A 24,116-nucleotide genomic window follows, 5' to 3' on the forward strand; every position below is an offset into this window, starting at 1 on the left:
GTCTGCAGTTCGGTGGACTAAGGATTGCCCCACTGCTTTTTGCAGATGATGTGGTTCTGATGGCTTCATCGGTCTGCGACCTTCAGCACTCACTGGATCGGTTCGCAACCGAGTGTGAAGCGGCTGGGATGAGGATCAGCACCTCCAAATCTGAGGCCATGGTTCTCAGCAGGAAACCGATAGACTGTCCACTCCAAGTAGGGAATGAGTCCTTACCCCAAGTGGCCGAGATGGGTTTTCTCCGCAGGGTGGCTGGTGTCTCCCCTAGGGATAACGTGAGAAGTTTGGTCATCCGGGAGGGACTCAGAGTTGAACCGCTCCTCCTTCGCGTCGAAAGGAGCCAGTTGAGGTGGTTCGGGCACGTAGTTAGGATGCCACCTGGGCGCCTCCCTAGGGAGGTGTTCCAGGCACGTCCAGCTGGGAAAAGACCAAGGGGTAGACCTAGGACCAGGTGGAGGGATTATATATCTTCGTTGGCCTGGGAGCGCCTTGGGATCCCCCAGTCAGAGCTGGTTGATGTGGCCAGGGAAAAGAAAGTTTGGGGCTCTCTGCTGGAACTGCTACCTCCGCGACCCGACCACGGATAAGCGGGAGAAGATGGATGGATGGATGGATGGATGGATTGTTTACATAATACATTTAATTAAAGTCAACGTTTCAGTTTTTTCAGTGTAATAGAGTGGTTCAGTGATGACGTAATATTGTCAGACGACCCGGAAGTTAGCATTGCAAGTGGCCCCTCAACCAAAAGGAATGGAACTTTTCCAGAGGATTTGAGATTATTATATAATATATTACACAAATATAAGATATAAATTAACCACATGCAGTCAAGTCAACAAGGCTAAGCTAAGGGCGACTAATGTTCATCCTAATGACATTCAGTATTCTAATTGTGTCACTTGTTAGCAACTAATGTTATATGTAATGGAGACTGCTGCCCCCTGTTGAAATGCCATCATACTACTTAATTAGTATGATAATTAATTATCTGTGTTTTCACTGGAAGGGAGAGTTCATTCCGATTTAAAAATACACATTTACCCTCTTACTGCAGTGCCATTTAACAACCTTTTTCTTTTCTTTTTTGGAGAAATCTGCTGCGTAGAATTCTGCCTTTTCTCAATATTATGGAACTCTAGGTGCTTTGCTTCTGGTGCTCAAAGTTCCAAAAAATGTATATGATGTATTAATAATTTCAGTAATTTTTTCCAGCCAATGTATATATTCTGATCCCAGTTGCTCCATAGTGGGTGCTGCTGCTTTATTATACAAGCTAATTGATGGTTTATTCCCTATCTTTGGTTTTAGACTCAATAAACTATTTAAAGATGCTACCATGTCATAATTCATTGATCATTGAGTAAATAAATAATTAGTAAAAACTATAATAATTTGCAACCCTAATTGATATAGATTTGTAAAAGGATCTTCCTAAGCTAAGCTTTTGAGTTATTGTGATGTTGAAAACATTATTTTGCATGCTTATGCTGTTTATTAAAGGTAGGGTAGGTAATTCACTTCAGAAACACTTTTTGTTATATTCCAATGCTCTTCACATCCCGATAGCAATGAATACATTAAATGCTTTGACAATAAATACATACAAATATTTCATCTGTGGAAGCCGTGGTGCTGTAAAAAGCACGACCAATTATCTTTCCTCCGGGCCGGGTCAGATAATTGGATGGCACACGAACGCGCACATGACCAATGAGGGCACGAGATAAGTTTTTGCACGAGATGGAAGGCCTTCCATCTCGTGCAAAAACTTATCTCGTGCCCTCATTGGTCATGTGCGCGTTCGTGTGTGTTGGAGGAGGGGCTTTGTAAGGAAGTCTGAAGGAAGTGGCAGATTTTTTTCGCTTGTGTACTTTCAAATTCTAGCGCACTCGAGCTGGTTTCTCCATTCTTACCCTACCTTTAAATACAGATTGATTTCACTGACATTCTTGGTTCCACTTTGCGGGCTCCAGCATGAGGTTGTGTTTGGCCCCCTCCAGCTCTCTCCTCAGGTTGTTGTATTTGGCTCGCACCTCGGAGATCCTCTGCTGACGGTGCTCCAAAAACTTCAGCTTGGCACTGAAGCATGCAGGCCCCTGGAAACACAAACACATTTCACAAACTGTATCCTTGTTCATATTGCCTATAACATTATGTGAATAGCTTGCATTTTGCTATCTGGGTGTTTGGTTGAATCCTCCATGCAGGCACACACACAGGCTGTATTTTCGTGGTTGAATAAATAACAGCACCCCCCACTCTCTCTCTCTACACACTCATAAACACCATGTTAGTGCAGGGTGGACACCTCTACGGAGTGAGACAGCACTGTAAGCTTCTAAATAAAATTACTCTCTGATTATACTGTATTATACATGTAAATGGCCTTTTCAAAGGTCAGTACATATACATTTTAATGAGGGATAAAAAAACAACTTCTGAATATGACTCATGGAGCACTGAAGTACTACAACACCATTGCTATTATATTACAGCATGATTAATTTCCCTAATGTTTCCCCCCAATAATGCCATGAGAAAAATACTATCAAATAATGATTTGCTATTTAATTATTTCTTTTAAATCTATTTTTTTTTCTACCAGTGTGGCTCTTTGTTCTTTGCTGCAGCATTGACCCATTTCCCCCCATGTGGTCATTAAAATTGTATCAAATATGCAGTCCTTGAGACGGGGTGAGGCGGGGAGTATAGTCCCATGAGGCCAGACCTCTCGTCATGGGGACATTACGTCAGCGCCTGCACCACATTTTAAACACAAATGGGAGGTTGAACCTGATATCAAACCTTAGCTTAGCCAGGGTCAGTGCATTGTTCTTGCCATTTTTCAGCAACATACAATATCTACCTATTTGATCCCACACAACCCTAACCCTGCTAGCCCATTTATGATTTTTAAAGCAAAGCAATGCATTTCATTGTCTTCTTCAGGCTGAACACACAGAACATGCAACAGTTCTATAGCTCTGTAAGGCAATATTTAATGGCTTTCAGATTCTGGTCTCCGATTCACAACAATAATTATTCAATATAGCAGCAGCAGAAACTCCCTCTGGACTCTGCATTGACTTTACATGTATTCTCGCCGCCCCCAAACATCGCGTTGTGTCCGATGGGGTGAACGCAGCATAAGGTTTGTATTCTATTTAGGCGCCAAAAGAGGTTAATAAAGGTCATATTAAAAAAAAAAATCCTTTAACCTCCTGAAAATCAAAATGAACCAAGCACCTGTTTGTCAGCACCTGCTCTGTTCTGCATCCTCTGCACATTGTCGATCTCATAGACCTTGATCTCGTAGGCCTCTGGGATTCCCCGAGCCACCAAGCCAGAATGGAGACTGCTAGCCGAGCGTCTTAGGGGCAGAGGTGCATCATGGGAAACGCGACGCTGATGAGTACCTAGGTGAGGTAGAGTGAGATGCTGTATCTCAACCTGTTTTCCTTTCTGCTGCACTTAAACAGTAAAACCATTAAGTTATTCTAAATAAAATTAAAAAACCTAATCAAAGTATATTTTAGGTAGGATGGTGGTTTAGATCATTTAGGTTGTCCGCCATTAAATACAACAAATATACTATTTATGAGCCAGGCCGTTAGTACTGTCAACTATCATTCCACTCTAAAAGCCTCACAGCACACAGTAACAGCAGATGTGTAATGATGAATGAAGGCTGGTGTCCCTAAATGGCCTTCAATACCCTGGCCATGTGCCTGAGGGCAAATGCAGCTTGCCAGTGCAGCAGGAGCCACAATTGTGTTAATCCTTTGAAATTGTCTCAGTTGGAAGTACAGGAAAATATAATTTATGATTTGTGTCATTGGGATCCTAACACATTAAGAATGTGTGTTACTCAAATGCTATGGAAACAACTTTTATCAGAATGAAGATGAGTTAATTACTTGAACAAATTAAGCACAGACCAAAATTGATAACCCGATAAGCAGTAAAATGTGTTTAAGAAATTTAATATCATATGCTCGAATTGTATTATACATTTCTTCAGTGTATAATTACAATAGTATACACACATACCTTTATGATTTACTGTACCAGACAAACACTCTTCATTTTCTGCACTTGTGCTGCCAGTAAGTGCCGTCGCTGGTTCATATATTAATAATGTGACCTCCTACATGATTTGGCTCTTAATGAGTGATTCTACAGATGTCTGTCATCTCCAATTAATGTCACATTAATATGTTATGTGTTATTATAAAAACAAGTTGATGTGGAATGAACATTTATGAAAATAGTGAGGCTATTGGTTTGAAAAGTGTGCACTACATCATGTTTAGTGAACAAAATGGTAAGGTGGGTTTATGCAAAACCCTTTACTGAGCTGGATTAAGATATCCATAAGATCCATAAGGTCAGTTTTAGTATTGTATTTAATTGAATGGGTTTGAATGTGCCAATGCAGCATTGGGACATTGCAATCTTCAAACATCAATACAATGAAACAGTAATAAACAATTGACACAAGTAAAAACATACATTCAAATATCTACAGTCAGTTATCTTCCTTTACTGAAATAAATAGAAATAAGTGGTTGCATTAAGAGCATGATAATATAAAAATCAATCTAAAATGGTCATTTTGAGACCACTCATGCAAAACTACCATGTAAGACCAACAACATATGACAAGACTCGACACTTGGATGAAGTTCTGATCTGTCCAGAAGAGAAAGTCATCCTGTTCAGTTCATTTAAGGCCATCTATTCCAGATGTTTTACCTGTGTTGCCTCTCCTCCGAGATGCTCGGCTGCTTCGAGCCACACTGAGGAGCGAGCTGCTCCTGTTGCTGACAGAATCTCTGTTTGACATATTGCTGCCTGTGGCTTCACTGTCCCTCAGCATGCTGCCATATCCACTGCTCACCATACTGTTCCTGTTAGAAAAATTCAGGGACGTCTTCCCCATAGCTGGTGGCAAATCTCCACTCAACACACTGGTGGTGTCGCTCGCGTGCCCGCTCGTGTGATCTGGCGTGCGGGGAGCAGTCACCTGACAGTATGGCGAGGGAAGTGCGGTCAGTTGGTCCAGTCCTCCTAAAGTGGGGCTGGGGGCCCTTCCTTTAAAGAAGCCTGAGATCCGGCCATTGACGTATCCCTGGATGGCAGATTTTGTGGACGAGCATGTGGAGCTCTGGCTTGGAGTGCGACTTAGGGAGTGAAAATACATTGGAGGGGGAGAGGAGACAAAGGAGGAAGACCGCTCAAAACTAACAGTTTTACTGTCTGGAGAAAGACTGGCGCTGCGGTTGATGGACGCCTGCAGGCCTTTATGTGGGAGACTGAGGTTCTTGGTGCTTGGGGCGGACTGTCGACGGACTTTTGGGCTGGACATCTTCAGTTTCCCCACAGCAGAGAGTTTGGAATGGGTATGTCTAGCAGATTGAGATGCAGGCTTTTCAGAAGGAAAGAAATAATGACTATGGTCAGTCCGAGGATTCTTCCTGGGGCTCCTGCTAGCCCTTGGTAGAGCACAATCCCCCTCATTATTTCCTTTATAACCTCCATTTTGAGCCCCTTCAACACTTCCCTTAGAGCTCCCCTTAGAGCTCATGGAGCTGTTACGACTGCTTCTTTCCAGAGTTGGGAAGTCTCTTGGGATTCTTTCAAGGGAATTAGTCCTTGTGGCCAGCTGCTCCAGTTTGGCACTAAACAGCCTGCTACTGTCTTCAGTGGGTGACTTTGGCCTCCAACCCATGTTATCATGTTTCATTTTTAGATTTGAGGTCTCGAACAAAGATTCAACACTCTTCGTGGGAGCTCTACTTGCATGTTGTTTGTACTCTGCTCCATATTTCCGAGGAGAGCAGAGATAAGTGCTGTGGTTCGCTGGGGAGTGCTGTCTGCCCTGCCTCCTCTCCAGAGTTACTCTTGGGCTACAAGGGGTGGATGATGTCACCCCCCTTGGGTCTCTGTGGTTGTCTGCCATGTGAAAACCATAGTAACTGTCCTGGTGGATGGCATTTTGCCAGCCTCTAGGCAAACTACCTGTTTTAAAGGAGGCAGAGGCGGTTTCCTGGCAACCAGGTGGAACACCAATTCTCTTAGGGGCATTCCCAACACGACTGGAACCGATTTCTCCCCCCTCTGAGCCCTTTGGAGTGTTAGTGGAGTAAATATGGTCCCTGTCTATGGGGTGTTTTTTGTCTGAATGCCTTGGTCTCTTTCCACACATTTTGTTTTCTGCTGTTTCATCGCAGAAAGCTGAATCTTCCAAGCACATTAGGTCAAAAGGACTTTGGCTCAAATGTGAGTCGCATACTTTCTCAGACCTTTTGGCATGTGTATCAGAAGCAAAAGCCCCACTCCTCTTCTCAAGAGCCTTCCCATCTTCTCGACATTTGCCATTATTTCCTCTGAGGTCAGAATGTGGCTTGGCTCCTGTAAAATGTGGACTTTCTTTTTGTCTCGCAACATGCAATCCACAATCCATGTCTTTATCAATCAGAATGGGATTTATAAATGAAGGCAAAACCCTCTTTTCCTTTCTGAAGTGATACTGGGCCACTTCAGTGCTAGCCTCTGCAGGTACAGATTGAGACACAGAGATTTTGTTTGTATTAGAGCAGCCTGTAGGTAGAGTTTCCTCAGTGACATTGCTGATTATCCTGATTGGTTGAGAGCTTTGCTCATGTGGTTGTGATCGGGCGGTGTCTCTGATACAAATAATGTTTCCACCTGTCCTCCCTCTGTCCAATGCTCCACTGATGGTCACCTCCTCCACCATAGAGAAGACAAGTTCATCTTGACCCGTTAGGTCCAGCGGCTGTTGAACAGTTACTGTGATGGTGGCCTTCATTTCTTTAACGTCTTCTGCAGGGCGTTTAGGCAAGGCATCACCAATTATAACACTTGTTGCCAAGGAGAGTGAAGAAGAGTAGGAGGAGGGAGGGGATAAAGGGGAACTTTTGCCAACTGGTGAGGTCCTTTTGCCTGGCTTGAAATAATCAGAAGCTTTAGGACTCTCATGTTTACTTGTCTGCTGAAGTACAGGGGAACTGCCCACCATTCCCTGAGCATCCTTATTTAAGTCCTGACAAGAGCGCTTGTCATCTGACTTTCCAGTTTTAGGCAGCTCAGATCGAGAGGTCATGTTAAGACTGAGAGTTTGATTCAGCAGTTCCTCGCTGGAACTGGTTCCACTGCACTCTTCACAGTCATACAGGCCTGAATCCTCTCTTTGGAAACTGTCTCCTGGGAAAGCACCATCTGGTTGCTTTTCTCCAGCAGAGGTCTGACAGCAGGCAAACCCCTGATTCATCAATGTCTGTGTTGGCACTAATGATTTTGTGTCAGTTTGTTTCCCTGTTTCTTTCTGCGGTTGTGATTTAGCTGGGACATTGTTGGCAGAAGGGCCTTTTGAGGAAGACTTTAGCAAATCCATTGTTGCCTCACGTCCGTCAATACAGCCCAAGCGCTCTTGAAGTTCAGCAAATGTATCACATTTGAAACAGTCCCCTACTGGCTTCTTCACCTCAATACCCACTTGAACAGTTTCCTCATTCTTCTTCTCTCCTTGCAGCTGAGGAATTCTCAGAAGTTCCTGGAGCAGAGCAGTGAACTCTGGATCATCCATGTCAGCCTTGTTAGGATGCAAAGAGGGTATGATGGGCACAAACTCAGGTTGTGCCAGTCTTAAGGGTGCTCTGGAATGGACCAAGCCCTCTGAGTCTATTTGGATGACTGTGTCGCAGGACTGGTCACTACTGGAGAGCTCGTCCAGATCACCACGCAAACGGAAAGGAGGGGAGTCCACATCTACCTCTTCGGTGGAATGGAACGCCCGCAGGGACAAAGACGTAGTGCCTCTCTTTTCTTTAGTCAAACTCCTCCCGCTAGGAGAACAAGAAGTGGACTGCTGTTGGAGAAAGATGGATTGCGGAGTTAGTTCGAGAACAGGACTATGCAAAACATAAATCAATAAACAAAGCATTGGCGTGCATTGGAAAAAACATCCTTTACAAAAAGATCTCCAACAGTTTGAGCCATAAAAAGCTGGTGAAATGGTAAACCTTACAGAAAATGTACAGTACCTTCGTTCTCTTTTGCGTCTTGCGGATGCGAGAAGCCAGCTGAATTGTGGACAGGGTCTCTTGAAGGTGTGCCAGTGAATCATCCACCTGAGCGATCACTGTGGTGTGGCAATTTACACGGCCCAATGCCTCTTGAAGGAGCATAGTCAACTTAGTGGCCCTATGCAGAAACAGTGCAAATGTCCAGATGTTACTAAATGGATGAATCTGTCATTTGAAACTCCTAAGCAGAAAATATGTACATTTTCTAACTCTGCTGTATTTGATATTGTAGCACAAGTATTTGGCCAGTATAAAATCGGTTTACAGGCAAAAAGCTGATTAACAAAATAAGAACACCAAAAGCTCAACTTCAGCAAGGCAGTTTATTCTACCAACGTGTTTACAGCAATAATAATTTGACGTTCTTACTTGCTGGGGTTGGTTTTATGTCCACTTAGTAGAGACAAGACAATAGGGCCAAGTTCCGAATATGGAGGTTTATTCTTGCTCATGCCCCTTATGCCACTACACACATCTATCATGGTCAACTTAGTGGGGCCACGAGAACCTGAGGATGGTAGAGTAGAGAGATTATTCAAAAAGCTTCAAACATGAATTATAAGATATATATGAAACTGCATTAAATCTAGGCTTTACTGTTAAACATGATAATAGCGATACAAAAAATTCACCAGAGATAAGTCCCCCTAGTAATTAAATAATTCATAACAACCTTTGCCAATGGTGCTGCTTTCTGTACGTGGGGGATGGATGTGGAGAGTGAAGAACATTATGGAGCTGTGGGACAGGTACGTTATGAAGTCATTGTGGCGACGTGCTGCAATGGCAGCATCCAGGAGGGAAGCAGCCCGCTCAGCAGTGGGGGCCTTCACCCGGTTGTGGTTACGAAGCTATAGAGAGAATAGAGGATACAATCTGATGTGGAATCTTCTCATAAACTGCTCAATAAAGAAAATCCATGTATGCAGTAGAATTCATTTTCTTAGCAGTCAATTAATAATTAGATATAATGCCCCCCTACGCTAGAGGTGATGGCTTGCAATTGGCAAACAGCATTATGAGGGTGGAAACAGCTACTCAACCATAATGCATCAGACGTAATTTGTTATGCAATCTATTAGGCTTTACTAAATACGAATATATTTTCTTCTCACAGTGGAGACCATTGCCCAAATTGACTACTTAAATAATCATTAACTCTAATCCATGTAGTCAAAGCTTAAAATCTACTTAGAGGAGTCCTCTCTACAGTATGTATAATATGACCTACACCTCCTACTTAATTTGATTTGTGGACAATAAAAGCACCCTATTAATATTGGCTCATTTTCTTGTTCACAGCTGTTAAAACAATTGTGAAATAACACTTGTTTGTGCGGGAATTATTGAGCCTACGAACCATTGCCACTAAAGCAGAGACAATAAAATGTCAGCATCAAAGAACACGGCCTCGGCTTACTGGTTTCCAGATTTGGGACAAGCTTTTAATTGTTTCCAAAGATTGCTCTTAGACTGTACATTATCACACCAATAACAATAACTTGTTTTTTTCAACTTTATTTTAGTTTTAAGGTTGAGTACACCAACGATTTAGGTCAAAGGACCCCTTTGTGCTTGTGCAGAGAGACAAAGCAGAAGAAGCAGCTCTTTTAACAAGCCCCTATTTCTTAAAAAAAACATGTTCTACTTCTACCTGGATCCCATAGACAGGGTCCTCTTGGAGTTTAACATGGGCTTTTGGGCTGTTGTGGACACTGCCTTGTGAGGGGACGACCTCCCCTAGCAGATCCCTTAGTGTGTCCTCCTCTCCGCAGCAGAGCTCAATAGCAGACACAGATACAGTCAGGTCGGTCCAGGTCTTCTCCCTACGCCGCTCTATGGCGCTGTAGAGCCAGGAGATGGCACAGGGAATAACCCCAAGCTTCTCAATGCTCTCACCATTCCCCACCATGCTGGACCAGGAACCTGAGGCAGACAGCAGAGCAAACATATGAATGCATGCAATATACAGACACACAAGCACAATGTACACATACATACAAATGCTAACCTTCAAACACATGAGCACCCCATCAACGCATACATTATATACTTTAAGAACAACAGCTTTTCTTGTTCTAATATGATACCCCAAATCTGCCAGAAAGGCCACTATTTTGGTTCAGACCTAAATATCTCTAGTCCTAAAAACTCTCATCACTTCTCTTCTTCTCTTCAACATTTATTTTTGTCAAATGTAACGAGTGACATACTACGCTGCAGTAGTCAAGATGCTAAACTAAGATGGAGAAAATCGATAACACACCTACTAAATATTAGTGTTTTAGCATTGTCACTGTAAGCTTGTTAGCTGCTCATGGAGATGTTAGCATCTTAGCATTTAGCTAACATCACCACCAGTTTCAGTTTTTCAGAGAGGTCAACTTGGGTGAGTAATATTAGATAATAATTTATTTCAGGTTGAATTGCATATCACTGGCTGAAACCTGGTGAACTTATCAAAAACAAAAGAAGCGGCTGGCAAGATTATGTGTCACATTCCAAAAGTTGTATGACAAGGAGAGAAGCGCATGAAAATTCGGTATGAGAACATATTACCCACACTACGAATACTTTCTAGATAAGTACATGGTTACACATATTTAGAACTATGGATGCACTTGCCCACTAGTCCACAGCTATACAGTCCAAAGCAAATACATGCTAAAGTTGCCTGTGAAAATGAAACTCACAAATGAAGAAACATAAATAAGCTCTCAAAAATGTACTTATAAATATGGATCAAATATACAGAAACACACCCAAAAACACTTTCAGATTTGATTCAGAATTATGCCATACTCTATCTCCAAGTGCACTTTTGCCCCACATTAGCTTTGAGTTATGAGCCTGTATGGACATCTCTTGTCTTATTCAAACTCTAATTGAATAAGGATAAGAGAATTGGCTTTTCCAATTAAAGTCTAAGCTCCCTGCCCTTATTCAGAGAGAATAGTATGCTGTGGAGGAGATTGATATTCCCTTGGCTGAGGGCCACATGTAGTTTGTATTGGCCAACTAATTCAATCAGATTTACGGAGAGTGGCTTCATGTGAAAAAGCAGCTCCAAGGAGACCCTGTCCTTACCCTGTGTGTGTGTGTGTGTGTGTGTGTGTGTGTGTGTGTGTGTGTGTGTGTGTGTGTGTGTGTGTGTGTGTGTGTGTGTGTGTGTGTGTGTGTTACGCTTGCCACAAATCTATTAAACCCCTTCACCAATGCTAAGTGCAGGGTTCCATCTCTCTAATAGCAACATATTACAGTACATTCATTTTACAGTCCCCACTGAGCTCAACGCTTCAGCAAAACTAAATATTTGTGTCTTTTTGTAAAGCAAAATGTCTATAAGGCAAAATGGGAAGCTTTCAATAAAGCATGTGTTGTTGTATAATAGATGAATGGGCTTTTATTTACAATAGAACAGGTGAAAAGATAAATGACTACAGTTTTCTGTCACTAGTGTAGAAAAATTAGCTAAGACCAAGAAAGCCAGACAGGTGAATCAAGATTGATAAGAGGACAGATAGAGTTAATGGAGACAAGGAATTTAAGTGATAAGGAAAGAGTGAATGATAGGAGGAATGGGACGGAGACGATGGAGGAGGGGTGGATGGGAAGTACGGCCCCTTAGAACAGATAAAAGCGTCCCACTCTCATCATAAGATTTGAACCCATGCCCTCTCACAGTGACCGATTACTCACCCACATCAGCACATCCCAAACCCAGAACACATCCATCGCTGCCGCTGAGCACACAGCGGATGACATCAGCCAAGGCGCCCGCACAGACCTCGGCCTAGTAACAGAGAACAAAGAACAGCAAGCATCTTATGATTCATTTCCCGCACTGAAATAGAACATCCAATGAAACAAAATAACTAAGATGCATACTGATTCTGTAGATTCCCTTGGGCTCAAATACTGTATCACAGTATACAGTAGGGCTTGGAGAAGGTTGAATTTAATTGATGGACTGTGTAATAGTGGTGGCTATCCAGGCCCTATCAGTTTTTAGGTCATTAGACAAAGGGAGCAAACCAACCGTGGTGTATTGTACAGAGGAGAAAATGTACACCGAAAACACAGAATGCGGCAGGCAAATGGCACACTATCACATTATCTGTCAATATAAATCAATATTTTGAAGCCTAAATAGATAGCCGATTTTAATTAGTAATAAGGATGAGAAAACAAACCTGGCTTGACTCTTGAGGATATGCTGCCTCAAAGTTGAAGGTCTTCAGAAGATTGTTGCCATCTCTGCCAAGTGTCATTGAAACGTGTAGCTGGCTTTTGCTCACTGGTTCCATTATGGCGACTCTTTTTTTGGACGGGTCAATCCAGAGAACAGGTGGTCGGCCTTGGCTCTCTGACAGCGTTGGGCTCACCCTCAGCACAACTTTGACCTGTACACCACAGGAGATCGAAGCATGTTGAACATTACAGTATACTCTGGTTGAATGTCTAAATATCTAAATGTGTTGCTCTACCACTTCGGTTTTGTCAGAATATATCAACAATAATCGATGAAATGCTATGAAATTTGGCTTATTATAAGCCTTGGCAGAATGATAGCAACACAAAGTCATGATACATCCTACTTGGCTTGGTTGGTTGATTGGTTATTACTGGTTGCCATAATTAGTTGGGTTTCTTAGTTTGGCATGAGCAGGAGGAGTGATTAGGGTTAGGGTAACATCTTGATCAGGGTTAGCTAATTGGCTAATAATACTTAGCCACGTGCTATTGTTTGTTGCAGGCAGAGCATGTGTTTTGGCTTTTAGCCCAAAGGAACATTTCAGCATATTTAGATGATGGAACAAAGGCATTACACCAGAATAAGAGTATTATGTGAAGAAAAATGTGTTGAAATGGTCCAGTCGAACTATGCTTTCTTGTTACTAGCTAACTATTAGCAAACTAGTGCACTCAGCTATTTCTGAGTTAGCTATGGAGCATGCAAGCTGAAAGATTAAATGCCTTTTACAAAGGGTTGAGTGAACACAACTTTTTCACTTACCCTTGTATACAAACTGTATACATATATATAGCCTACGTGGAAGGGCTTTACATTTTAAACTACTCTGAGACACCTTAAAAAGAAAATTCCATTATTTATTAAATGAAAGGAGTGAGTCGGTGCTCTGCTGCTGCTATAGCAACATGTATGTAAGGGATTTTAGAAAACAGAATGGTTCAGCTAAGATTGTGCATGTCACTCTTTACTTTTGAGAATGAAACCAGCAGCAAACTTATTAAAAAATGATGAGTTTCAAAACAGAAAGGTTAAAAACTATCTTCATATTAAATTCATTGTGTTTTGGTCATCATGGAGTATTTGCATCTTAAAATCCAGAAAACACATATAAAGTGTTCTCATAACTCTAAAATATATTCACAGACTATATGTATGCCACAAATATTAAAGTTATCTGTTGCAGTCGCAGTTATGATTTGATATTCCTTTAATCCAAATCAGGGGTTTTAACTAAACCTAAAATCAAATGTAGCTGTGAGAGAGGGATGTTAATGTCATACTTCAGCTCTGAGCTACTGCTGCTCAGCCGTGGGAGGCCAAAGATAATATTATATGCAGCGTAGGTTGCAAGTAACCTGGAACATGGAAGCCTTGGCAGAACAAAGTTGTACATGTCAGAAAGGATTAGCTCTTTTGCATTGAGGAGGTAAGCTAACAGTGGGGTATTTTACTATTGTGAATGTTTTCAACTGACATCACTTCAATGACATTTGTACCATTTCACAAATCTGACAATCTGTCCTTTTACGTCATATCAATCAACTGATGTTGAAAAACAAATAAATGTATTTATTTAGGCTGCAGAGGACATCCAGTTGATCCAGTTAGGGCAGCAACCATACATGCACTTACAGCTGCATGGCTATGCATACCTCCTGCTATATTTCCTCATGTCATGACATTAATTCCTTAATGCAGTTCTTTCCATGAAGCCTTCGGATAAGGATGCTATAAGGTCTTAAGTTAGGTCTTGACTTTGACAGCCAATTAACAGGACTCATGAGCTGTATTCTGCTGGAAGACAAGGTAGCATTAACCTTACAAAAGACAATAGGCTCTGTTAAGGTTTCTAAACCAATTATGAAATGATTCTTAATCAGGGTCCAGGTCTGCAAGATTGTGAATCGCCTTGTAATCCAGTCAAATGTAGTTTTCTTGAAATTGTCCAGGACTGCATAGCACCACCATGACATCATTGAATGATTGATTCCATCTGCCACATGATAAGTTCCCAGTGTCTGTGAAATTGTTTTTCCCCTTCTCCAATCATAATTGTAATACCTTATGCAAGAAGTGGCTCCCTAACCCTATTGAACATGTGTCAAACTCTATTTATGAGGGTTAAATTATTCAAGCCACCAATTTAAAAGCGGAGAAAATCATCCTCCGCTCTCACACACATATTTATTATTGCACGCAGAAGCATACTGTACAGGGCTAAGTGCTTGTGCAGGTGTGGCTGGCGGTTGGTCTATCTGAGCCTTGTCTGTAACTCTAGACTAAACCCAAGAGTCCATCAATCTGAGACAAAGGGAGGCAGCCATATTGATCCCCCCAGTTTCTCCCAGAGGAGGTGAGTAGAGGGAGGGGGATAACAAGATGGAGACATTAGCACCGTATTACAGTGTATCATAAGGAAGGCCTGATATAGGATCTCCTCCAAATTGACGTGATCTCTTTACTCTGCAGCCAGGCTGGTAAAAACACTTCCAGGGTGGCGGTTGTGTGCAAGCAAGTTATTATATACTTTGAGAGATATACCACCAATCCCGACCTATTCCATGTATTACACATTGCAATATAAAATACAAAGCCTCCGAGGTAACAGGGCATTTTCATTCAGTCACTGCCGGTCTCCTCATAGTACATGAACGTATTCCGATTCCTATGATTGCGAAAGGTTATTTTAGATGTTTTAATGCCAACGCAATCAAGTGTGGCTGTATAAGCCACCGCAGTGCAGAACTTGTTTAGGCAACAAAGCTACTTTCATAGGGTTAAAAATATTGGTAATTTTCGTAAGTTACGTAACTTTTCCGTAGCTTTACGTATGCTACGTATATGTACGTATGCTACGAGAAAAAGTAAGTAGCCATTGACTTTTGGTCAATAATGTACTTGTTGCCTGCTGAGTAAAGGTGATGTATTTGTGTCAACCTAAGAGGTAGTCCTTTCTTACCAATATATTAGTTACAAACAAATGTACTATGTTGGTTAAATAAAAAATATTATAATTTGTGTAAGAGTGAAAAGTGAATAACAACAGCCTGTACACATTGCATCATTTATATGTGCATTACGACTGTATGGAATGTACTGTAGTGTATGTGTGAACTGTGATTGAACATTTTCATGGGCGAACGGAGCAAGAATGGAGTTTGGACTGGTACCACATCACTGTAAATTGGCTGCCCAATGCTCATAATACTATGATGGGTTAAATGCGGAGACTTCATTTTTCTAAGTGTGCGGTGCTGTGTACATGTTTGACGATTGAACATAGATCAAATTCAGCTTCATAGCATACAGAAAATGCATGGCACATCACTTATTGGCAGGAAACAGGTAAAGTGCTGCCTCCATTATTGAGCATGTGGTGTGTTTTTTTCCTTGCAGTTGTCCTGCGTTGATGGATGTGATGTGCTGCAAAGAGCCGCACAGAGTTCAATTGTGTTGAACTTTTAACCCGAGCTTCACTGATCTTTGTGAGAGCAGCTAATGGGCGTAGCTTGCTCAAGCAGGGATTAAAGATGGAGGGTGAATGGTTAAGGTGGGTTACTGGAGATAACTAGTAAATCATAATTTAGAATTGAGACCAAACTAGGTGAAATATCCGTTTTCAGTATAAATGCTTAGGTTTGATATAACGTTAACCTAGCCTGTAGTGACTTCACATGAACAGTAATGTAAAAAGGTATAGCTTATCAATTTGGGGAAATCTTCTAGATCGAGGAGAAGGTCGATACCACTCTAATGTCTTTAATGTTTTTACTAATATACACATTTTGTGTTTTTAACCTATATAAATTATAAACCAACAATGTCAAAGTTGTACATGTTACATGCTGCTTCTCCTTGCAGTTTTAAAGCTAAGCTAATTGCTATTGACTGTAGCTTCAAACTTAGAATACAGATATCAGAGTGGTATCAATCCTCGTATTCACATCTCAGCAAGAACATGGAAAAAGTGTACTTCCCAAAATGCCCAAATATGTCTCAAAATGTCTCAAAGAGTTAGCATTGCAAATAACGACTTGTAAGTATCACTTAATACAATTTCTGGTATTTGAACAAAAGGCTTTGTATAACTTTGAATTTGGTTCCTCATGTAATCATTTGCCAATTCTTTCAGAATCAGGGCGGTTGCGAATAATTGCTGGTATGATAACCAAATAGCAACAGCACCAAATGTGGTTCACTGAAAAATAGATAAAATCAGCATTTAGTGTGAATCTACTGGAATTCGATGCCCAAAGGTACCTTGCCAACACCGGGTGAGTCTTTGGTCCTAGTGGCAGCTTGGAGCAGGCAGGAGGGGATGGGCGGAGGGTTTTTCTGGATTATCTCCATGAAGCAGGTGGAAAAATGAGCGGGAGCTTGATCAGAAGCCTGGCCTTTTTTCCTTGTTGTCAGATTGAGCTTCTCAGCAGCCCTGCAGGGAAGAAGGGAGGTGGCATGTCATACCATTGAAACTGATGGAGTACAGGCACGTTGCAGACAATAAAACATTTTCTGTTTTAATGTTTACCTGGCTAAAAGGGACATAGCAGCAGTGTTGGCGATGGTCACCACTCTGGATATCTTTGAGTTAGTCTGTACAGTCCCGGCACCACAGCCCAGTGCAGCATCATCTGCAGCCTGCTGCGGGAGAAAGCTCATTATAAAAAACAAAATCTGTAATTGCACCCACCCCAAAAGGGGCTATTATCTTGGGAATTACTCTGGGGACGGTTGTTGGTCGCGTCTAAATAGGGCATGGAGGCTGAGAATGGGTTAAACATACACCATTAGTCATAGTACAGCTCCAGCTAGCTGCATGTGGAGTGTGCGGAATAGTGTGTGATGGCTGTAGTGACTGCTGGCTGGGTTTGAAGCATGACTCAGAGTTGAAGAGGAGCAGGAAACACTGCCTCTGACACACACACACTCACACCCTCAGTCAGGCAGCTCGATGTAAAGCGAATTCAACACTTACACAGCTGTAGCTCCGAGGCGTGTGTTTTGCACTCATTCATAACTGTGCCATGTATGCAACATATATTCCTCATGCATTGCTGCAGGCCACATAGGCTAGCCAACATGTTTGTATAACTCATATACCGCTCTCAAGCTCCACGTCTCATCAGTGTCTCAGCCCTTTTTTTAGGGCAACATACAGTAACAATGTCAACTCGGTTTCGTTCTTTAAATAATGTCCAACCATAAACTGCCAATTAGTGCCATGGAAGAACTGCAGGAGTTTGAAAGGAGACTGGAAGGAGAATAAAGACAGACTAAGTTAATATAAGCGCCCATATGTAATGTAAATAATGTATAGATGGTCCCCCGCCCCTTCCATGTCTCCTTGTTGAGTCATGTCTTCTGTCATAGCCTTTTTTTTATCTCTTTCTCTCTGCTCTGAAGTCTCTCTTCTCCTCCGCCTTGAACTCCATCACCTTCTCTTCTGTCCTTTTTTTCTGCTTCCCATCTTGAACACTCCATTTCCCTTTCTTCTCATGCAATGCAATTTTCCTCAGCTCTGCTTTTTGTCTCCTCTCTCCTTACTCTTCTTCTTACTTTCCTCTTAGTCACATTAACCTGTATTGATCTGCTCTCACGGTGAACCTGCCTGGCTTGATTCTCTTGCTCAGCAAAGAACTGTTTAGTTTGAGTAAAATGTTTCATTGTTACCATCACATTTCATCAGACAAGTCGATTAAGAACAACAGCCTAATTACAGTAGTGCTCTCACGGCTTATTCCGTCTAATTGACCATTTGTGAAACCCTGCAGCTTCAGTTACTGTTGCCATGCCTGTAAACCTTCCCGTTCCTGCACTACACATAAGGACAGCTTTACCAATTTAAATTATTGGTATTTTTATAACAATAGGTGCTTCATTTCAGACCGAAGTAGACAAAAGCAGTAGATTTGGCCGGCAGAAAGCAGATTTATCAGTTAGTTAATTAAGCTAATGCTAACTCGATGTACCTACTGCCGACGAGCACAACACATTTCATTTGGTTCATGTGCATATTCTGGTTTGGATGTTTTTTATTTTAGAGCTTATTTCAAACAAAGCATTTTCTGATATGGATATGTCAAAGTTTTTTTGCGTTTCAGGAGTATTCTTTTGACATACAGCGCATTCAGAATCTGTGTCTCAAATGATTTTTGAGGCAGTTTGCTATATATGAAATCCTATTTTGACTGCTGCATGCAGAAATACTAGTGGAATTGTCATTGTCATTACTCATGTAACGGCTTAAAGGAATACTGTCTTTTTTGTCGAGCAAAATGTTGACTATTATCTGTATGTAAACAAGTTTTCACGCTGACTAATTTAAGAAAGAAAACTCAAGTTAAGGTTACTATATATGAATAATCTACTTTAATACTAAAAATAATAAGGGTAACGTTTAAAGGTTCTTCACAGCAGATGATCCATGTAGACAGAAATAAAGCTAAATAATTAAAGTGTATAGAGCAAACGGTATCAAGCCATAATGTTTTCTAAGGAAAATATGTAAACTGGGCTTTTTAGGTATGGCTTTTGGTATATTTTTAACATAACAAAATTAAAAAGGTTAAAGATGAGGACTAACTGTTATGTTTGCGTTGCATAATGTGCAAGGCAATTCATTCTTAACGGACAGAATAGGCTCCATCTTTGGGTCTGGCGCGCAGTACCTATAAAACATTCATGGTAGATTCGCACACAGCCCAATGCACGGCACCTCATTATGTGCGTACTACGGTTGCTAAACTGTGATTGGACAATTGCTCTTCCTGGGAAGGGTTACTAAATGTTTAACGTGATGTTTATGAATCAACCACGTCAGAAGACATCTTCAATAAGTACATCAAAGGTTGGATAGATTTATATTAGCCTTTTGTCCGTTTGGATCAGGAGTAAAAACCCACTGAAATCAAACTACCTAATCATACAAAGCATCTGAGACACCCTCACTCACCTTGTACAGGTCTACAACCTTTTCATGTGGGACGTGGGGGAGGGTGGGCTCAAACTGGATGTGGCTTCCATCTCAGTAATGCATATTTCACCAGTCAGCCGCCCGTCAAATATGACCATCCCCCTATTGATCACAAGTGCTTTTTGACTGGCCAGCCTTTATGACAAGGGTAAATCATGACCCAATTCCATTCCATTAGCAAAAGTACTTTTAAACAACGTCCTCAGCCATGGGATCTAAATAGGCTCTGATTGGACACTATGAATCATTGCTTTGCTGACACGTGCACCCGTAAAGAAGTACTTTATCCGTATAGCTCATTAAAAGGGGAATGCACACTAAGGGAAGTGTTATGTGTGATTTAGTGGTAAAGAAGGCTTTTAAAGGGGTACCTTATGATGAGAGTACATGGTGACACCATCAGCGCTGGACGCAGATTTAGAGGCAACCAGCTGCTGCTGCTCCTCCACCCAGCGGCCCATTTCGGGGTTGGGCGGCTTGGGCCCCCTCCGTCTGAGGGTTTGAGGGGTCCTCTGAGGTGTCCTGGGGCTCCTGGGGCTCCTGGGGCTGTGGGGGCGGCTGTGTGGTTGATGCACAGCGTCTCCATGCTTTGTTGTATCACTTAGTCCCAGCAATGAGCCTGTGCTAAAGCTGGGTTCAAAGGGAGGCTTAGCCAATGACTGACCCCTGTTCAGAGCCAAGTGGACCGCCTCCTGTTTGAGCTGGTTCAGGTTCACACCGCAGGACCCACACTCGCCCTGCTCCCTCTCTCTGCCCCATGGCTCATTGAAGGAACGACTCTGGACGTGAAGGTTGTCGTGAAGAAACGTGGACAGGTCACTGGAGTCCTGCAAAATAACCAAAAGAGTAGTGGAAATAGTTGTACATTTACTTGAAGTAGTACCTGAAGGGAGCCTTTCATTGTGTTGCAACAAATTAGACTAACCTAATGGGATTAAAGACTCAGGAAATGCTTCTGGTGAACACCTAATAGCAAAGCTAATTTGATTTCTGGCCTGAGGATTACATGAATTTTCACTGGGCAAGTGGAGATGGAGTCGTGGGGAGAATGATCAATCAAAGCACGGAGCAAAGTAATCAAGGAGTCAGTTTCATGAATGCAAAAAAAAATTATGTTTATATTTTAAATGAAACTCTAGAGTTTAATTTTTTTTACTGAAACTATGCTGTTGATCACCAATTCATTGAGGACAACTTGTAACCATGCACTTTTATTTGATGTTTCCTGAGGAACACAATATTTCCTGTGTTATAAATCAATTAAAACCACACAATATGAATTAGATTTGTTTTACATTAATGAGTGCTGCGTATAATTGTGTATTGTTAACATAATGAGTCTGTGTAACTTTAATAGACAGTTGTTATTTCTATAAGGAAGATCATATACAAATGTGATTTAGAAAATTCTGTTATTCAATTAAAGATTCCATCCATCCAACACAATGCCATTGATAATCCACCAAAGGATTGTAAGCAAAGAAAGTCACTAACACTTCAAAAGATTAGAAATGTATTTGATATCAGGGGTAATATATCCCTCCCTGTCCTGATAACTATAGAGAAGCAACGACAGCCTTCTCGGGCTACCTCCAACAATGCACATTAATTATGTATAAAAAGAAGAAATCAACCAACTAAAAGCTAAATGTGAATCTGATTCATTAAAAGTGCATGTTAAAAATAAATAATGTAATATTGTAATATTATATTATATATCATATTATTATATTATATTTCAGGTTTGAGTGTGTTGCATTTTCCAAATAAAAATGATGTCAGATTTATGAATAAGGCTGTATACTCTGGTAGCCAGATGGGCAACTATTTCCATCTTAGCCAGACAGCGAGCCCATCCAAAAAGATGACGTTACAGAGCCTGGATGCTTTTGAAAAATCATGCTCCGATCAATAAACTTGCAAGGAGCTGGGCTGGCTTATCAGATTTCTTATGACCATGTCTATGGCCACAAGATACCATCTTCTCTCCCACCCCCCTCCTCCTGTGTTATGCATAGCCTGTGGTCTCTCGCTAAAACATGACGCTAGCTGTGCCCCATCCCACTTAGGAGGACACAAATAAATAGTCTTCCCTCAATGGAGAGGACTGTGGAGAGGACACAGGGATGTCGAGATGAAATATTCATGGCCATTTGGAAGCACTCACGCAGGAATGGCACTGGTTTACTTTGTCGATTGGAGTGTGTTTGATGGATGTTAGTGGTGACAAATGTACAGATGGGTGTATGCGTGCATTCCTCAGAGGCAGGACTGACGTGACCACAACATTAACATTAAAACACCTTTTAACTGACTTAAAGAGGCCCTATTATGCTTTCTGTAGTGTGGTATAAATTAAGGTTTGTGTGCATGTGGTCTGCGAAGACTGAAATCCCTGTGTTCCCTCCAGAGGGAGTCTCTCCCCCACACACTCCCCCCACCCCCTGCCTGAAACGCCTTCATTGGACTCCTTTGTTTACTTCCGTAACATAATGACATCACCATGTAACACTCGCGCTTCTATTTGTTAGCGCTCCAACACATTGTATGTGATAGGCTAAGGGGCGGTACATCTTTAAGCGGTTAATCAATCACAACAAAGCAGGCCAGCTAACCAATCAGAGCAGACTGGGCTCTGGTTTCAGACAGAGGGTGAAAAGACGTGCTGCAGCACAGGCAGTATGAGAAAAATAAAGAGCTTTTTGAACATTAAAGCATGGAGACATGTCAGAGTAGAGGCACAAAATACAAATATGAACCTGAAAATTAGCATAATATGGGTCGCCTTAGAACAACTATGCTAAAGCCAAACAGAAACTGAAACTCTGGATTATTTCATTATGGATTTCTTTTTCTCAAGATAAATACAAAACTGTTAATTAAGGCCCCAACTTACAACATTCATATTGCCCATTTTGTCCAAACAATACTTAACCCTTAAAATGTACAATTCACTGTTAGAGCAGACATGAAAACCCGCAAATGTTCACTTTTTTATTAAAACATTTATGTAATTCTTAATGGATAAAAATGACCCCTGATAATTGAAAAACTCTTAAGCTTTATATAAAAAAAGGAAACATGTGAATCTTAGACATGAAATAGTGCAAGGTAAAATACACAATAAAATATGTTTGTATTTGTTATTATTATATTAAAATTATAATTATATATTGAATACAATTATATTATATTATTTTTCTATTGTATTATTTGATCGACTATACTTTTCTTACTGTATAAGGGTGCTCTTTTTTTCAAATATGGGGCGGTAAAAATAAATATATAACCCAATGAATCATTTTGTTTTAAGTCAATAAATATAACTTTATCATTATATTAACTGCATAAAAAATATCTAGTGAAATCGTTTCATTTGTTCAAATATTACCCTACACCACCTGCTGATAACTCCTTCCATGAGATGGCATTATGCCTAAACATGACTTTATAACCGTTTTAACTTATTTGTATCCTCTTATCAAGATCCCTATCAACCCTAAAGTATGCGGACTGATCTTAAGTGCATTTCTGCTCCACCACATCCCTGAGCAGCTCCATCATCGCGGTTACTGACCTTGCTGGAGAAGTGATGGTGCACAGCCAGGCTCAGCGCCTGCTTCTTCAGAGCAACAAGGGTCGCGGAGCACTTCTCACAGCACGCAACTTTCCTATCGGACCTCCCAAAGCCGGGATACGCGGACATAGTGCCTCTGCATAGGGTCCCACTCGCGGAGGACATGGTACTCCTGATGCGGTCTCCGAAGCTTCCAGTCAGGGACTTGTAAGACGGGACAGCGTCCGATCTCTGGCACATATTCCGGTCTCCTCTGGACCTCCCGGCCCCCTCAGGAGGAGGACGCTCCTGGGGTTTAATGCTTGCAGAAAAGCAGTCGGGATCACAGTGATGCTGCACTTCTGAGCTCTGAGAAATAAATCACCATGAGAAGGATGTGTGGGCTTTGGCAGAGGGGAAATACAAGTCAATCGATGCGTGGACAACTGTAACCACACCCAAATGTTGTTTCTTGCAGCCAATCATTAATATTCTTAAATAAAACTCTATGAAGACCATGCACTGTTTTCAAATCCTTACTAATAATGTACCCAATGAAACGACTTACCCAGTGTGCTCCAGGAAATCTCTCTCCTCTTCCAGTCAGGGATGACATGACAACTTGTTAATATTTAAAAAGATATCCGAACAAAGGCAGAGTGCACTTGTACATGATGTAGCCGAAGATCCGTGGATAAGAAGCAAAAGTATTTCACTCATGGTAGGTTTGTATACAAAAATGACAGAGTAAGAGGCAGGAGATGCTGTGTGTCTCAGAGGAGAGAGGACAGTGACAGAGAGGAGGGAGCGCACTGAAGAACACTTAATGATTTCACTTGGATATGTATCATAACCTCCTCAGGGAGGCAGTAAAGAGCAACACTCAGGAACAAGCTGTTGCACAGTTTGTTTATGGAATTACTTCCATTTCAAAATGTAACTCTGTAATCTCTCTAATGCAGTTACGTATGTAATAGAACAATCTTGCAACAGAATAGTAAAATACACTTATGCATGGACATGATGAGCCATCCAATCAGTTAGTAATCAATTCTAGGTATATATAGATTTTTATATTTTACGGTAAATAAAATATTCTATATATAAAACATATTGACTGTACATTTTTATTTTTGAAGCAGTAGAGGGGAAAAAATTGGGTCACTTTTGTAATTATATGAGCCAATTAAGAAGAGCATATAGGCTATAGGGGAATGCTTT

The 24,116-nt window shown here is 41.3% G+C and overlaps 1 protein-coding gene across 1 annotated transcript in view; it reads right to left on the reverse strand.

Moving 5' to 3' along the window:
• The window catches only part of LOC104968261 (kinesin-like protein KIF26B), a 25,361-nt gene extending 1,713 nt beyond the window's left edge, over window positions 1-23,648 (reverse strand). Inside the window, exons 1-14 of the mRNA XM_010797842.1 lie at window positions 23,464-23,648; window positions 22,917-23,264; window positions 19,711-20,166; window positions 16,895-17,007; window positions 16,627-16,798; window positions 12,305-12,514; window positions 11,811-11,904; window positions 9,766-10,037; window positions 8,785-8,962; window positions 8,481-8,619; window positions 8,070-8,229; window positions 4,738-7,894; window positions 3,250-3,419; window positions 1,922-2,099 (exon numbers count right to left, since the gene is read on the reverse strand). Of these exons, the coding sequence (XP_010796144.1) occupies window positions 1,941-2,099; window positions 3,250-3,419; window positions 4,738-7,894; window positions 8,070-8,229; window positions 8,481-8,619; window positions 8,785-8,962; window positions 9,766-10,037; window positions 11,811-11,904; window positions 12,305-12,514; window positions 16,627-16,798; window positions 16,895-17,007; window positions 19,711-20,166; window positions 22,917-23,264; window positions 23,464-23,511 (5,676 nt within the window). The 5' untranslated portion in view covers window positions 23,512-23,648 and the 3' untranslated portion in view covers window positions 1,922-1,940. The remainder of the gene's footprint in view (window positions 1-1,921; window positions 2,100-3,249; window positions 3,420-4,737; window positions 7,895-8,069; window positions 8,230-8,480; window positions 8,620-8,784; window positions 8,963-9,765; window positions 10,038-11,810; window positions 11,905-12,304; window positions 12,515-16,626; window positions 16,799-16,894; window positions 17,008-19,710; window positions 20,167-22,916; window positions 23,265-23,463) is intronic.
• Window positions 23,649-24,116: the final 468 nt, after the last annotated feature.

Source organism: Notothenia coriiceps, unplaced genomic scaffold (genome assembly GCF_000735185.1).
Source record: "Notothenia coriiceps isolate Sejong01 unplaced genomic scaffold, NC01 NC01_scaffold00038533, whole genome shotgun sequence".
Classification (NCBI taxonomy): domain Eukaryota; kingdom Metazoa; phylum Chordata; class Actinopteri; order Perciformes; family Nototheniidae; genus Notothenia; species Notothenia coriiceps.